The sequence below is a fragment of the Triturus cristatus genome, chromosome 6, assembly GCF_964204655.1.
Source record: "Triturus cristatus chromosome 6, aTriCri1.1, whole genome shotgun sequence".
NCBI lineage: Eukaryota > Metazoa > Chordata > Amphibia > Caudata > Salamandridae > Triturus > Triturus cristatus.
The window spans coordinates 505248483-505265933 of record NC_140589.1 but is presented as its reverse complement, the minus strand read 5'-3'; the positions used below and the strand labels follow the sequence as shown (position 1 = coordinate 505265933).

The following is a 17451-nucleotide window of genomic DNA, read 5'->3' as shown; positions in this document are numbered from 1 at the left end:
GACTGCAGTTCTGTAATGTTAGCCAGCATGTCCCAGGCCACTTCTACTTTGGTCTTTAGCAGCATTAGACAACTCAGGGAGACAATACAGATATATAACCTGATACTGTAGCAAGGACACATATAGAGAGTTAAAGACACAACGTTTATCACCTGCCAGATTCAGCTGTTGATTCTGTCATAGCAATATTTGGTATGATAAACGCTGAAGGCACCATGCCTTAGCAATGCTTCCCATCAGCTAGGATGTTTGATTTTAATATACTTTCTTGTAGCATGACAACTGTTACATAAACACAGAGTTTTAGGTTTATCTAAAGTGTCTTAAAAGGCAATGATGAAAATCTGCATGAACAAAATTCCTACAAAGCGTGAAAGATTTACAGCGTCTTCTGTTGTGCTTGTTGTTTGTATTCAAGGGTTCATTTTATTAACACCAGATGCAATTACACAATGCTAGAAATGATCATGCATTAATTATACAACATATTTATAGTTTGAGAAACATTTGTTCGTTACAATTTACGGATGCACGAGTGGCATCCTTTACTTTTCAGTGCATTTCAGTTTGACATGGTCAAAACGGGAGGAGATATTGAATTTTACCCTATTCAGCACCAATAAAAAGGCAACAAACCTTTTAACATTCCAGTATATCAAAAATGTTTTAGCTGTTTTAGCAAACATGTAAAGTTCATATTCCTGTTCCATTTCAAGATGCAGTACTCTGTATTTACAACGTTCTGTAGTCAATAAAACCTTTTAACAATATATTCAAAAATTGTCTAAAGTCATAAAAGTATTGCAGAAATGCATTACATAACTCAGTGTACGTACATACAAGGGATTTCATGTAAAATGTTAACAGGGAGGAGGTTTTGGTGAGATTGAGGGCAATACTCTTACTTACATTTGACAAAAATCTAACTTTACAAAGGCAGTTGAAATTTAAACATTCAACAAAAAATCCACATATGTGGCTGATTTAAAAAAACTGGTGTTCCAGTTCAACGTGACCATGTAAAGCAAGAGACTTTCAGATCAGTATAACATACTTCCACAGGTATGACACATTTCATATTGATAATATTCTTGGAGAAAACTCAGGACAATTATGGTATCACTTGACTTCACTGGCTCACAAAACTATGTTCTGTACCAGACTAACAGACAATGAAGTTTTCAAAATGTAGGATATTTAGCAGCAATAGTTGTTTCCAGTTAAACATTTTAATATACCGTGAGCAATCATAGGCGGTGGAACATGTCGACATCAGACTTTCTTTAAATTGACGTTGTTTTGGCAGTTGCAGCTTCCAACGAGTTGGAGATGAAAAGAAAAGAGCTGTTGTGGACCTCTCATATTCACTCAGTCACATACTGTGCTTCAAATTCCACCCAGGTAATTATGGAAAAAGAAATAGAAAAATAAATATCAAATAAAAAATAGCACAGTTATGTTCATAGAAAGAAAAAGGATGTTAAAAAGCTCTAAAACATGGATGATATAGCCTTTATCTTCTTTAAAAAGGTATAAATATCTCATAAAATGGCATCTAACACGTTCATACCATCCATTATTAATGAGGTATAATAAACACATTTCTGGGAAACACTTTTCTTTTACTGGAAATACTTCAAGCCAGCGACCAGAAAGAATTTCTCCAAAAATATTTCAGAATCGAGTACAGCGATGTGGGCTGCTCTCCCTATGAGAGAGTTGGCGGTATTCGGCAATGCGTGGATGACATCATAGCGAACCAAGTTACACTCCTTATTTTGTAGAACAGGTAGAAGCAGGTTTTGAATCATCTCTGCATAGAACGGTCCTGAAAATCACAAAAAGATCATCTGTAAGTAACAGTACTTTTTCAATCATATCGTTTAAAAAACGTATTTGAGGGCATTCACAAATAGCATAAAGGTCTTTTATTTACAATGTAGTAATCCTGCATGGTAATTTATGATATTGAATGATAAACGTTTGTGCTTTTCTAATTCTACTTTAAATAACCGAGACGTGTGTAGGGATACTGGGGACTCAGTTTCACACCCTCACAATTACGACAAAGACAGAATAGTGACTCAACATTCCTACTGAAATACAGCTTTATGTTTGGCAGAAATATATCAATAACTTAGACCACCTGTTCATTTCGAGCCTGTGTCCATGATAATCTCATAATTAGGATTAGGGTCTGGTAAAGATCAGAAACGCTGCAGGATTTGCCTTTTTTATCATTTTTGCATTGATTTTATAAAGGATACCGCCATTTTAGTAATATACAGAGACACAGTCGCTCCTTCCTGGAAGTTCGTATTAATCTGAGTCGCCTTTCAGCCTTTTCATCATATCTCGGTCTCAGGTAGCACAATGTCTATGCATCAGTAGGTGCAAACCTGCCAACTTGCAAAATATTTTCACAGTGTGAGAAGAGGGCGGGGCCTGGTGCCCAGAGATAACTAATGAGCACTCTGCCCCTCCTCAAGTCCCGACCTCCTCCCAGATAAAAACCCCAAAACTAAGGGTCATTTAGGCTGTCGCTGATGTCCTGGGCTGTTTTCATACCTTTTAGGGACATCGATTCCTTACAACCTCCGAAAACGAGCTGAAAACCACTGTTTACAGTGGTTTTCAGCTCGTTTTTCCAGTTACAGTGTGATTTCGGCTCCTCACCGGGTGACCGTGTGAAGGGAGGTGAAATCGTGTGACACACGGTGGCACCGTGCGAGTTGGCAAGTTTGGTAGGTAAAAGGAGCTGATTATGCTTCACACGTTATGCATAGGTAAAGCTTCGCAGTAAGTAGAACGCATTGCAAACTCAAAATAAAAGTAAATGTGAAATGGAACTCTCGCCTAGCCCATCTCTTAGTAAGTATTGTGCATTCCCGTGCTTTGTAATGTATGTATTGCGGCCCATCCTTTCAGTTGGAGTTCATATGGTCAGCATCCCTCCACACCCTTTGTAATCAATTTCAATGGGTTTATTTATATCAGCTTTGAGAGAAAAAAAGCTTATAAAACCTACAATAAGATTGAAGGTTACCTTTCTCCTGAACATACAACACTGGTGTGCAGCTACCATTAAATGGGGCAAGGCTGAAGCAGTGGCACTGAGATGGAAGGAGGTCCAGGGATTGCGGATGGTCCCTATAGCAGCCCTGTTGGAGTGGTTACTACATGAGCTCCAGACATACAAAGGTTCCACCACACCTTAACTGGGTAACATTTTCGCCCTATGTGATGACGACTCCACATCGCTTTGCCTGATTAGTTGGTTGATTTCTCTGGCTTGGCCATGAGTCCGCTGGTCAGTATTTGGAGAAGCTCTCCTAAATAGACATATGGTAGCTCCATAATGCTGGCAAACAGGAAGGAGGGACCGGACCCCTGGTTGTGCTTCTTTTCAATGTAGAGCATTAATGAGGAAGCACTACTTGAACGAATTTAACGGATTAATATCTGAGAGGGATGTAATATGAATACCCCCCCCAGTTGTGAACTGAAGGTAGGTTATGTTCATGTTTGTATTACTGTTGCTTGATAATGAAATGAATGCTCCTGACCAAACAATGCTAATACCAAGCTATATATGCATGTAACTGCTTCCCGACTGTTATCCTCCTGTAATACATGTACTGCACTTAAAACTAATAAAAATGTAAAAAAATAAAATAAAATAAGATTGAAGGTTACCTTCACATAAAAACATTAGAAAAAATAATATAGCTTGGCTAAAATGTAATAGGCAGTAATAAAAAGCACACAAGTGCAATATGTACAAAGGAACGCTTCGGTGCGAAGCCACTGAGAAACATGTATATTTTTTAAAATTGTATTTTTACAACAAATGCAGACTAACTATAGTCCAACTGCGTAACAGCATGCATCGGCACATTCGAAATACAATTTGTTTTGTTCACATTACATACAATAGCCAAACCACCCAACACCCGCAACCTGGTCATTGTGGATTGTACGTGGACTGGCACATACCTGGCTTACCCGCATAAAGACCGTTGAAACGCTGCAGCAGCTTGACACACAGCTTGGAGATTTGCTTTTATAGAACAGGGCACTGAGCTCGCTCGGGGTCGGCTCTGGCCCAGGCTGGCTACAGTAGCTCCCCCCCTCCCCCCCCCCCCGACATGTTGCACCAGCATTACGTGGCGGCACGGGAGTTGGATCAGGCTCAAGCTATCATCTGGTTTAACAATTATAAGGAACAACACAACAGATAACGGGGAAACATTGCAGTGAAACCACTCACATTTCCGAGAACTTGTTGGAGCAATGTGAGTCACTTCGCACGCCCGGGGTCGGTTCGGGCCTAGGCTGGTTGCAGAGACTCGCAGTAACTGCCCTTGGGACTAAATCGAATTTGGTGGCTACAGCAGACAGCCTACTGAGGGCTTAGGCGTGCAGCGCGCCATTGCATACTGGAAAAGGGGCCTGCGCCATCACTAGAAGGGAACGCCACTGTGCACAAAGCATACAGAGGGGTGTCCCCTTGTAGGTAGCCGACTCTCAGGCCTCGGCGTGGACTTGGCTTTCTTGTATTGGTGGGGGAGCCAAGCGGAGGTAACAGTAGTTTGCTTTAGATGGAGAACGGTGCGGGGACTACATGACACATTGATGAATTTTAACTAGGCCTGCTGTCACGGTAAGAGGTATTCGAGGTGTTCTGACATAAAACACTGTCTTCCTAGGTGGTGCACGGCACAAGTTATAATAGCAAAATAAAGGAGATAGCGAGCACCTGTTGGAGAGATCCCGTAGTCAGACAAATGCCCACAGCGCAACAATTGGTCATGGGTCGCCTTTGTTCTAACCCGCCCACAACTCCGGCAGGGTCGGCACAATCCTCGGGGAGACTCCCGGAAGACGAGGCACAGATTAAACCAGCGCAAATGGAAGCAGCATTGAGTGACAAGCTAGACAGTGCTCTGGCTGCAGTGGAGAAGATTGGGGCATTCCTCGAGAGCATGAGAGACGCACTGGAAAGCAAAATTTACAACATTACAATTTACTTTAATCACCTGCAGACAGACCAGTGAAAACTGGCAGATAGGCAATGCACTACCGCAATGCAGCTGGAAGAGCTACAGCCAATCACCCGTGAGAATACCACCATGATACAGACTCTGGACGAGAAAGCAAAAGACACACAATTGATGGACGGAATGCAGAACAATTCAAAACATTCACCCCCAGTCAAGAGATCTGGGTTAAATCCATCATTCATTTGCTCACCATGCCACCCCAGTTTAGACCTGGCCATATGCAAATCAGTCTTGACCCTGAGCCTCATGGGAACAGTCCAGCCCGAACTGCCAAGCCAGGTCCTCCCTGGACCGGAAACAAGCATCCTAGGACCGGTTTCGGGGTTTCACCCCTCTTCAGCCAGGATTGCTTGATTCCAGTGGCACAGTGAGCCCAGGAATCACGAGAAAGCAAAAGACACATAATTGATGGACGGAAAGCAGAACAAATCAAAACATTCACCCCCAGTCAAGAGATCTGGGTTAAACCCATGCCACTGGAATCAAGCTATCCTGGCTGAAGAGGGGTGAAACCCCGAAACCGGTCCTAGGATGCTTGGTTCCAGTCCAGGGAGGACCTGGCTTGGCAGTTCGGGCTGGACTGTTCCCATGAGACACAGGGTCAAGACTGATTTGCATATTGCTGGGTTCAAATTGGAATGGCATGGTGAGCAAAAAAACGATGGATTTAGGCCCAGATCTCTGTACTGGGGTGAATGTATGACATTTTTCTGCATTCTGTCCATCAACTGTTGTTTTTGCGTTTGTCACCCCGAGTGGGACAGGTGTGCTCAGACGTGAGTCCGGTGCTCTCCATGCCACTGGAATCAACCTATCCTGGCTGAAGAGGGGTGAAACCCCGAAACCAGTCCTAGGATGCTTGGTTCCAGTCCAGGGAGGACCTGGCTTGGCAGTTCGGGCTGGACTGTTCCCATGACACAGGGTCAAGACTGATTTGCATATTGCTGGGTTCAAACTGGAATGGCATGGTGAGGAAAAAAACGATGGATTTAGGCCCAGATCTCTGTACTGGGGTGAATGTATAACATTGTTCTGCATTCTGTCCATCAACTGTTGTTTTTGCATGATACAGACTCTATTGGAACGCATAGCGACACACGGAGACAGAGTGGAAGATCCGAAAGGTAGATCATGCCTCAATAACGTCCGTCTCACAGGACTTCCGGAAGGACAGGAGGCCCAAGATGCCGTAAAATTCATAGCGGGATGGCTCCGTGAATGGATGCCCCCACTGTCTAATCAGCACAGTTTGGGGCGAAAAGGGCGCATCGTCTGGCGGTGACAAGGCCGCCACTGGGAGAGATCCCCAGGCCATTCCTGTTCCGTTTGCTCAATTATAGAGATCGTGACAGTGTGCTGCATGAAGTGTGCCGTAGACAAGATCTCAAGATAAATAATGCTACTTTGATGCTATTCCCAGATTACACCGCAGAGGTGCAGAAACAGAGACATTTCTTTTTGGCAGTCAAACGCAAGCTCCATGAACTTGACATTCAGTCCTCTTTGCTCTTCCCTGCACGTTTGCGGGTAGCGGACATAGGTTGCGCCAGATTCTTTGATAACCCAGCAGATACATGGGAATGGTTGGAGCGCACGGGACACGCTATAGGGGCACCGCACCCTACGGATCTAATGAACACAGCTGGGACTACCCGGAGATGCAACCGAGGTGGGGACGGAGGTTTACTGGGAATGCAGAACAGCTAGTGGCACTCCCCAATCTAGAGTAAATGATTGTGGATAGAGGGAATGCCATACAAACAGCGGCAGCACGCCATTCTGAGCAGCAGGCCTCGGATCCAGACGACAACAGGGAGAAAATAGCCTGTGACGTAGACTCTGTGGTATAACAGACTTTGGAGTCTGGCACACCGACCCCACCCGATGTGACCACACAAACAGCAGATCACATAGTATAACTCTGGGGGTTCAGGCTCCATCGGTGAGAATCCACGGTTGCTTACATTGCACACATACAGTACTGTGTTAATGCTGCTAGCAGGGTAGTGTGGAAATAGAGATTTTTCTTCAGTATAACGGATATTAGATTAGAGTTGCAGACAGAGACAGGATAAGTACAGGAAGGTAAGTCAACCTCAGGGCACGAAGTAGTATACCGAAGACTAGGGGCCACAGGCAGTCACCCAGACAAACACTATCACCCTACACGGTGTCTAACTCTTCGGAGGCATGCCAGTGGTTCAATGACACAAGCAAATAGGAGAAGGGACAAGGGGCATCCCTGCCTTGTCCACCTGTCATTTCAAAGGGCTAAGTTAGTAAATCATTTAATTTTATTCGTGCCTTAGGAGTTATAGAATAATTTGATCTATTGTAGGAAGGCCTTTCCCACACCCTTCCTTTCTAGCACTGTGAATAGGAACACCCATTCAAATTAATCAAATGCCTTCTTGGCATCTAGGAAGGCCGCCACTACCTCCACTCTGGGATCTAGTCGATAAGTAACTGCAAAGAGCATGCACAGATTGTTCACTGTGGAGCGGCCAGGAATGAACCCAGACTGGCACATAAGGGGGGGCATCAGCGGCAGAAGCCTATTGGTGAGCATTTTCCTATTCAAGTTAATTGGGAATAGAGTGTGGTATGAGCTACATTTATTCAGGGGTTTCTCATGTTTACGAAGAATAATAACAATTGCCTCTGCCATCGAGTTATGGAGATGACCTGTAGGAATTGTCTCTTTGTAGGCAGGAAGCAAGAATGGAATCAAGGCTTCCGCATATGCTTTATAAAAGTTCGGCTGGAAGGCCGTCGCTTCTGGAAGTATTGGCATTTTTCGAATGAGTGATAGCCCCTCCGAGTTCCACCGCTGTGATCTGCTGGCACAGCATCCTCCGTTAATCAGGGGCTAGCCATGTCACACGAGTCCCATCTAAGAATGCATGCATTTCACAAGCAGAATCTACTGATCTGCAGCTGTACAGGTGCTTGTAAAACGTGGTGAAACTCTCCAGTGCCTCAGCAAACCAGAAGTATATAATCTACCAAGGAGAGTAATAACAGAAAAGGATATTTCACATCATCAAATGGGCCCTTGTCCCACTGAGGGCAAGAGCAAGGGAGTCCATATCGTGCTCTTCTGATGTACCTTGCATACAGTTTCCATGACTCCAAGAGTCAAGCATCTAGAGTCCCTTCTGATCACTCTTATGACTCAGGCGCTGGTCATGTAAATCATGCGCCATGAGGGGGGTGGAGGGGCTATAGGCAGCTTTGCGGTGTTTGTTGAGTGAGGACACTTTTAGGATCAGTAAAAATCAGCGTTTTGCCCTTTAGGAAGAATCACAGCCTTGCCAGAGACAACATGGTGAATGGGATTTCCATTTCTTGAAGCTTTTTTTTTGACAGATGCAAATTTGCGCATACATCCTGCATGATCCAAGTGAAGTTTGAGAAGAACCACCGGGTTATACCATCATATTGGATGGTGCACTTTTCTCTCACGAGTCTCAAAACGGTGTTGCGGTCCCTATAGTTTGAGAGTTTCACAATAATGAGGTGTGGTTGAGCTTGTGGCCTGGGGGCCAGAGCTTGGTGCGCTCGTTACACTGCCTACATGCGGGTGAGGGAGTCTACTCCAAATATTTCACAGGGTAGTTTCTCTAGGTAGTCTCCCCATTGCAGTGGACTTCAAGAATTCTAATATTGCTTCTGAGTGAGCGCGTCTCAGATCTTCATTTTTCATTTTTAGCATTTTCATCTCTTTTAGGAGCATATTCTGGTGTGCCGCATCATCCTCTACATCTGATATTCTGCATTCAGCTATGTCTATGGGCACATGTTGATGAGCCAGTCATTCTTTCACGTCATCCAACCGGTCGCTCAGCGAGATGATTTTGGAATCAAAAGTGCATAAACTGGTTTTCATCTCTCTTAGAAGAGAAATTATGTCATGGAAGGGGAAGACATTTCTCTCAGCCCTCCCTCTTCCTTCCACATCTTAGTGGTCATGGTCTTGTGGCTGTCTCTGGTCCCCATGGGCCTCAATGTTCTGGAAATATTGGTTGTATGGTTTGCAGAGTGGGGGCACCACTCCTATCCCTTGCCTTCTTGGCCTCACCTTGACCCAGCAGGGCACTGCAAGCATCGCCGTCACCACACTGGGAGGCGTGCGCAGACATTACCACCTTGCGACAGCCCCTAGCAGAAGCCAAGTAGGGACTATCTGTCTTGCTTCCAAAGTACTTGTAGATTGCAATTGAAATCTGATTTTAGAATATTTGTTTTTGTTTGGAAGTTCCACTGATGGACCATATGCAGCTTTGAGGGCTGTTTTAAGGTGCAATGTGTTGTTGCCATAATCGGTGAGCCACTGCTCCTGTAAGGTGGTTGGGTAAGTTTTCATCACCACTATGTCCCATGCTACTAGGTGGTTAGTGAAGCCCAAATTCTGGAGTACAGAACAAGTTACTTACCTTCGGTAATTATATATTTGTAAGAGACCTATATTAGTCATAGATTCTTTACCTTAGAATTACTCCCAGGCGTCGGACTGGATCCGGAGAGTTTTTTCTCAGCAGCGTCGGTCGACTCTGCGTTTGTTGTCGGCGTCGTGATCGCCGGGATGATATCGCGGTATCTACTTAGACGCCGCCCCTGCGCACTGACGTCAGTTCTTTTACACGACATTCCACGCCAGAAGCGCAGAGCCATGCAATACATTGACCACTGGTGCACAAAAATAGGGCCCTGAAAGGGAGTCCCTTATTCTAGAAGTCAGTTCGCAGAACGGGGAGGATGGGTGGGGCAGTAAGGAATCTATAACTAATACGTCTCTTACAGATACATCGTTACCGAAGGTAAGTAACTTGTTCATCTGAAAGAGACTATTAGTTATACCCCAGCAATACCAACCCCGGAGGTGCGTCTGCGAACTAAGTACACACCAGAAAGTCCTGGAGAACTGAATGGCCAAAGAAGCCGTCTCTCCGGACTTGACAGTCCAGGCAGTAATGTTTAGAGAACGTTTGCAGTGATGCCCACATAGCTGCCTTGCAGATGTCCCCGAGGGGGACTCCACATCCCAAAGCAGTAGTGGCTGCCGTCACCCTGGTGGAATGAGCGTGCAGTTCTACCGGAGGTTCCTTTTTCACCAAGGAATAATAAATCTTAATGCAAAGGACGACCCATCAAGAGAGAGTCCGTTTTTGCACAGCCCGCCCTTTCTTGGCCCCCACATAGCGTGAATCGTCCACCCGGAATTATCTTGTGGGATCCAGATAAAATGATAACGCACATTTGGATCCAGACGGTGGAGTCTTTCCTCCTCCTTGGAAGGATGCGGGGGTGGGAAGAAGGTGGACAAAGTGATGATCTGTCCTATGTGGAAAGAGGTAACCACTTTGGGTAGAAAAGAAGGCCTAGTTCAAAGGACAACTTTGTCCGGATGGACAGCAAGGAAAGGAGGTTTTGAAGATAGAGCTTGCAGCTCACCCACCCTGTGTGCAGAGGTGATGGCAACCAGAAAAGCAGTCTTTAAAGTCAAGAGTTTGAGAGGACAATTACGTAGTGGCTCAAAGGGAGTGCCCATAAGGTAAGTCAAGATCACATTCAAGTCACACTGGGGCATTACGAGAGGAATAGGAGGAAAGAGGTGAGTAATGCCCTTAAGAAACCCATTTACAATAGGGGACTTGAAAAGAGAAGGCTGATTAGGAGGGCGAAGAAAGTCCGAAATATAGCCTTCAAGGGTGCCCAGAGCAGAGCCCTGCTGGGCTAAAGAAAGTATGAACAGGAGAACCTCAGAAAGAGGGCAGAAAGGGGATCCAGCCTTTGCTGCGCACCATGGCACAAATTCCATCTCCAGGCGTATAATGTTTTAGTGGAGGGACGCATGGCTGCCAAGATAACATTACAGACTTCAGGAGGAAGGGCGAAAGCTGTCAACGGTCACCGCTCAATCCCATGCAAGGAGGTGGCGGCTGGACAGGTTTGGGTGGAGAACCGTCACCTGCTGCTGCGACAGAAGATCCTCCCGAAGAGGCAGTCTGATCGGGGGATCGATGGCCATGTTCAAGAGCTCAGGATACCAGACTCTTCGTGCCCAGTCAGGAGCCCCAAGAATGACTTGGGCCTGGTCGCGCTTGATCTTCTTCAGCACTCTGGGCAGAAGTGATATAGACGGAAAGACTTATACAAGACTACAATTCCACTTGCAACAAAAAGTGTCGCTGAGTGAGGGGAACCTTGGAAATTCCAACGCGCAGAACTGCTGACATTGTGCGTTCACGTCGGTGGCGAACAGATCTAACCAAGGCTCTCCTCACTGCTGAAAGAGACCTTGCACCACCTCCGAGTGAAGACGCCATTCGTGAGCCATCATGCACCGACAGGTAAGTTCGTCCGCCCTGGTGTTCAGAGAACCTGCCAGGTGCTGAACCACCAGAGACATGACCTGATGTTCCAGCCACTTGACATAGGGTCCACGACCCCACCACGCCCTGTTCATTGCAGTACCACATGGCGGTGGTGTTGCCTGTGAACACCTGCACTACCCTTCCTTTGACAGAAGGAAGGAATGCCTTCAGTACCAGACGAATCGCTTGGAGCTCCAGAAAGTTGATGGGGCGCTCGGACTACGCCGGAGACCGGAGGCCTCTGATCTCCGCCTCTCCCATGTGGCCGGCCCATCCCAGGAGTGATGCATCTATCACCACTGTGAACTCTGGTTGGGGAAGGGAAAGGAATCTGCCGTTGACCCAATCCCGGTCCGTTAGCCACCACTGCAGTTGGTGTGCAGTGCCCTCCGATATCTTGATGCAATCGGAAAGATTCCCCTGATGCTGCGCCCACTGGAATTTCAGGTCCCACTGCAGAGCCTGCACATGCCACATGGCATAATCCACCAGCAGGATGCCATGAGGCCCAGCAGTCTCAGGGTCCTTCTCACCGAAATCCAGGATAGAGGCTGAAACATTGGTATCATAGCCCGAATATCCCGCACTCACTGCTTGGGAGGATAAGCCCGAAACTGCGCTGTATCCAGAACTGCTCCGATGAAAAGGAGCTTCTGAGAGGGAATCAGGTGCGACCTCGGCACGTTGATTTTGAACCCCAGCAAGTGCAAGAGGTCCGGCGTAGTCTGGAGGTGGGAGACGACAGCCTGGGGCAAGCTCGTCTTTAGCAGCTAGTCATCGAGATAGGAGAAGACTAGAACACCCGATCTGCACAATGAGCTGCGACCACCCCCATCACTTTCGTGAACACCCAAGGGGTGCTGGTAAGGCCAAAGGTGAGCACAGTAAACTGAAAATGCTCGTGGCCTACCGTGAACCGTAGATAACGGCCTGTGGGCCGGCAGGACTGGGATGTGAAAATAAGCGTCCTGCAAATCCAACGCTACCATCCGGTCTCCAGGGTCGAGGACAGACAGGACCTGAGCTAATGTCAACATTTTGAACTTCTCCTTCTGGAGGAAGCGGGTGACGTCCCTGAGATCCAAGATAGGAAGCAAGCCTTTGTCCTTCTTGGGTACCAGGAAGTATTGGGAATAACAACCATGATCTACTTCTGGCACAGGGACTCGCTCGATAGCTCCCTTGGCCAAATGATCCTCCAACATGCGATGGAGTGTTGGTGGCATGGAGGGAGGGGTAGTCTTGAAGGGGAGGGAGTAGCCCCTTCGGACTATCTGCAAAACCCACCTTTCTGATGTGATGTTGTGCCAGTGGGGGAGTTGACGGCGGATCCTGCCGCCCACTGGCAACTGGTGGCCATGAAAAGTCAGACTAGGAAAGTTTGGAGGCAGCTGCTGGGGGGGGGGGGGGCACTGGTGGACCTTCATTTATGCACTTCACTCTTCTATCTATTATATTTTACACTAGTTTAGATTTAGCTCACATTCTTTTCAACGCCGATGATGACAGAGTGAGCCAACTGGTGAGTACCAACCAGTAGCTCCATGGATTGTGCTTACGTGAGACACTTTCACCTTACATTTTTTACATAAAAAATCTTTCAAAAAATATTTTACTTTGCTAGCCCATTTTAAGATAATTGGCTGGTGGGCTTTTAACCTGTTTGGGTGATTGATGAACTTTTAACACGATTAACCTTTTATGGGTGGGCATTGCCTCACCAAGGAGTAAGACATGATACTCATTTGGTAAAACTGTTCGAAATAGTTATGTGTTTTTTATAACCATGTCTTGTTTTTGGAAATTCGTGAGTGGAGGGCGTCCTGGTTATAGATCCCTCTTATGCTCCTTATTTGATAGATGACCTCTGGATCTTGGACTGAACCTCTGTCAGAAGAGCTGTTGTGCTGCTCAAAGGGCTGCTTTTCTGGAATGACTGCTTTTCTGCTTGTTGCCCTGCTGCCTGCTGTTCTTTGACTCTGCTGGAGAAGAGCTGGACTCTGCCTTCCCACTAAGTGATCTCCAAGGGCTTGCTGGCTTGCCTCCTGTTTTCTGAAGTCTCTGGGACACCAAAGACTATTGGCAATTTAGCTGGTGCTGCTGGACTTTGCCATCTATGAGTCCTACCCTTGCCTGAGGTGCCTTCTCCAGTTCTGGGCCTAAGAAGTGGGTTCTGCAGCTTTTTTGCAAAAAAACGAATGATTAAATAATAAAATAAAATCGATCCATCACCACCACTGCGCCGATCAGAACTGGCGCAGTGCTCTTCGATGCAGATGCAGTGCCGATCCGGAAACTTCCCTGCATGGCTCTATGATGGCGCAGGACCAGACAGCGAGGCTCGACGACAACGGAACGCTGAGCCGAGGTCCGGACTGCAAGGCTCTACTTCGAAGCATCGATCCCGTGAATCAGAACTGATGCATTGTCCTTAATGGATGGAGAAGATTGACGCATCTCGTCGCTTGCGACAAGGAAAGTAACTCTGTTCACTGGAGCCTGCGTGGGTCCTGTAGCCAGCCGGCGCTCCATCGCGGTTGGCCTAAGCTTCGATTTTGCCCTGGTCCAGTGCAACCTAAAGTTACCTTTTTAGAGCTACTTGCTTCCAAGTGCTTTACTGCATTTATTTCTTCAAAATGCAATATCTCAACTTCTACTTGATGGATTTTGATTGTTTTGGTGTTGTTTTGTTCGGAATATAATATTCTATATTTCTAACCTCGGGTGGAGTCTTTTGAGGTGTATGTACTGTGCTGTTGTATGAGATATTGCACAAATACTTTATACATTGCCTTCTCAGTTAAACCTGCCTGCTCTGTGCCAAACTACCAGAGGGTGAGCACAGGATCATTTAGGATTGTGTTGTGACTTGCCCTGACTAGGATTGTGGACCCTGCTTGGACAGGGTACATACCTCTGCCAACTAGAGACCCACATTATAACAGGTTTTATGGTGGATTTTGGCTCAGACCTTGATTTAGCTCTTGCTCTGGTGACCTGCATATTTGTGCAGGGCACATACCTTCTGGCCTTCCATTATGTGAGGGATAGCTGGGAGGCAAAACGAAACTGCAGACCTAGTACAATGGCCACTTATGTGAGTGGTGGGTGGATGTTATAGATGAAACAATGGCGGCCTACAAAGACGTGAGGGGCTGAAGAAAGTTCTGCTTTGGTTGAGGTTCAAACGCAGAAAGCTGCGACTGCTGACATTCTAAAAAATAGCTTGAATACGCTAGGGAGGGACCTTCCATATTAGATAACCTGAATGTGATGAGGCATGCTTTACACCATAGACTGAATTACAATGGAGCACTTTGCAACGCCTTGATTCTCTTTAGATCTCTTTTAACATCTTGGCACTACTGGCCCTCCTATTTTATTGCTTAGCAGGTTGCTGACAAACTGCTAGCCTGAGATTGCCTCCTTTGTGGGTGCTGTATTGACACCCAGCCTCACCTTCCACGCTCCTCCCCCAAGGGTCAACCCTAACCCCCCCCCCGCTGCAGGTCCAACTGTCTCTACCTGCTGCCACCATAGCTGGGTATATCACATTAGTTCCCACCGTGATAGTGTGGCCAATGGGCAAGCCGCGGAGCGGCAAGCCATAGGGCCCGATGTCGCCTAGGGCACAAGCGCACTGCCCGCTTCTGTGACTGGGGTAGGTTTTATTTTTTTACAGGTCTTATGAAACTGACCTTTGAAATTCAAGGAGAAGATCATATGTAGTGGTTGTCTGGTCACCCAGCTCTAATAGTGACTGAGGATGAGTGTCTGAAAAGTTTCAGTGATCCATCCATCATCTTCTTGTGTTTGTTTTGTTCGCCTTAAGTTGGCAGGGTATGCCCAGAAATGGGTTGCTTGCTCACTTTGCCACTGGAATCAAGCTAGCCTGGCTGATGAGGGGTGTTATCCTAAAACCGGTCCCAGGATGCTTGTTTCAGGTCCAGGGAAGACCTGGCCTGGCAGTTCAGGCTAGACTGTTTCCATGAGGAACAGACGCCAAGACTGATTTACATATGGCTGGGTTTTAACTGGGGTGGAAAAGTGAGCTAAAGAACAATGATGGATTCAACCCAGATCTAAAAGTGGCTGGGGGTGAGTGTCTTAAAAGTTGTGGTGCTCCGTCCATCATCTCCTTGTGTTTGCTTTGTTTGCCCCAAGTTGGCAGGGTATGCCCAGACGTGGTTCTTTTGATCCCTTTGCCACTGAATTCAAGCTAGCCTGGCTGATGAGGGATGTTACCCCAAAACCGGTTTCAGGATGCTTGTTTCTGGTCCAGGGAACAATCTGACTTGGAAGTAAGGGCTGGACTGTTTCCATGAGGAACAGGGTCAAGACTGATTTGCATATGGGTGGGTCTGAACTGGGGTGGCGAAGTGAGCTAAAGAACGATGATGGATTCAACCCAGATCTAATGGTGACTCTGGGTGAGTTTCTGAACAGTTTCAGCGCTCAGTCCATCATCTCCTTGTGTTTGCCACCTTCCCTGCCTCTGCACACATTATTGATCACTTGATGCCTCAGCTACTCAGCAGCTCCAGCGTGCAGTTGATACGGTGGCCTTCTGTGCCACTGCACCACCTGCTGCCACTCTGCCTCAGGCACAGCTTGAAGGCACGGCTCCTGCCCGGTTCGAGGGCCTTCCGATTATATTGTCTGCTGTCTGACCTTTAACTCAGTGCAGGAGGAGGTGGAGCTGGGGGAAAAAATGATGGTGCCACAAAGTGAGGGGGAAATACAAACACTTCACCCTGAAGTGCCCTGGGTCTAACCCAATGATTTTCTTTTGGGCCGAAGAAGTCTGATAGGAAACCGGGGCAACCAGGAACCCGGAAAGCGGTGGAAGAATCTCCTCTTAGGGGCCCGCCAATATAGAAAACCTCCGACAAAACTCAGATTCTGACCTTGGTAATCTATAAAACCACACGAAAAAGGTTGAGGGTCAGACTAGGACAGGAAATAGGACCTCGCTACAAAATAAAAAGTGATGCAAATTAGTTATTTAGAAAGTTTTTTAAAAAAGAGGCCCATGTTTGCAAATTGGGGCACTTTTGAATATGTAGAGACCAGCTTTATAAGTGTTTTGCAATGTATGGGAAAGTACATGGATTTAAGCTTGCTGCAAGTGATCTTTGCTTTAATATCAGGGAAATTACAAGTAAAAAATGGCCCAGCAGACCATAAAACCAAGCCATACACTTACCTGCCAGACTAGCATGTCGGGCACTGCCTGATTGCCCAAAACGCTAGGCCAATCTGACCATGAGAAGCTTCTCAGTGGCGGCAGGCATAAAGGAAAAGTTTTTAAGATGGTTAGTTAATCTACACTGCTGGTTCTAAACATACGGAAGTGAGAGATGCATTATTTTGAAACCAACTTTATCATTGTTACTGTTTGTGGTAGGAGCGTTCCGCTAGATTACCTCATTACTAATTACGATTTACTAGTTCAAAGTGCAACAAATTATTATAGGTCACAATTGGGTGGAGCACTGTTCAAATAACTTTGAAGACTGGAAGTGGGGAAATAGCAATACCAATTCCATCACATTATTTGCCAGTATATTTGGCAGCTCTCTGGAGGCCCTAGAGACATTTGTATCTGTTAAGGAACTTAGAAGTTATATTTCAATAGTGCCTCAACTATGTGGCTCCGGGACATAAACGTGGTACTATGGTACTGCGAAGGGGAAAAACAGCTGAAAAGTTCTTGTCTTCTCAGATCGGGTCCAAAAATACTTTGGTCTTACAATAAACAGTTACATTTAGGTTTGATAACTGCAAAGACTTTAGAAATTTGCCTATAAAAATGATGTTAAGACCTTGTAAGTGATGCAAAAACGATGCTACTTGGCTGCTGTCAAATGCGGGACCTCTGACAACATTTAGCAGGAAGACTTCTAAACTGTTTGCCACTAAGAAAATGGCTTGGTCTGCAAAACCTTGGGTGTCTCATTACCAATTTCCACTGCCACACACTGAAAACTCTAAAATCCCTGGTCTGTCCT

General features: G+C 46.2%; 1 protein-coding gene across 2 annotated transcripts in view; it reads right to left on the bottom strand.

The window, feature by feature from the left end:
* Positions 1-406: 406 nt before the first annotated feature.
* Positions 407-17451, bottom strand: part of FAM135A (family with sequence similarity 135 member A) — a 907387-nt gene continuing 890342 nt past the window's right edge. For both annotated transcript variants that reach the window (XM_085610912.1, XM_085610914.1), the window contains one exon: positions 407-1828. In XM_085610912.1, the coding sequence (XP_085467038.1) occupies positions 1623-1828 (206 nt within the window). In that variant the 3' untranslated portion in view covers positions 407-1622. The remainder of the gene's footprint in view (positions 1829-17451) is intronic.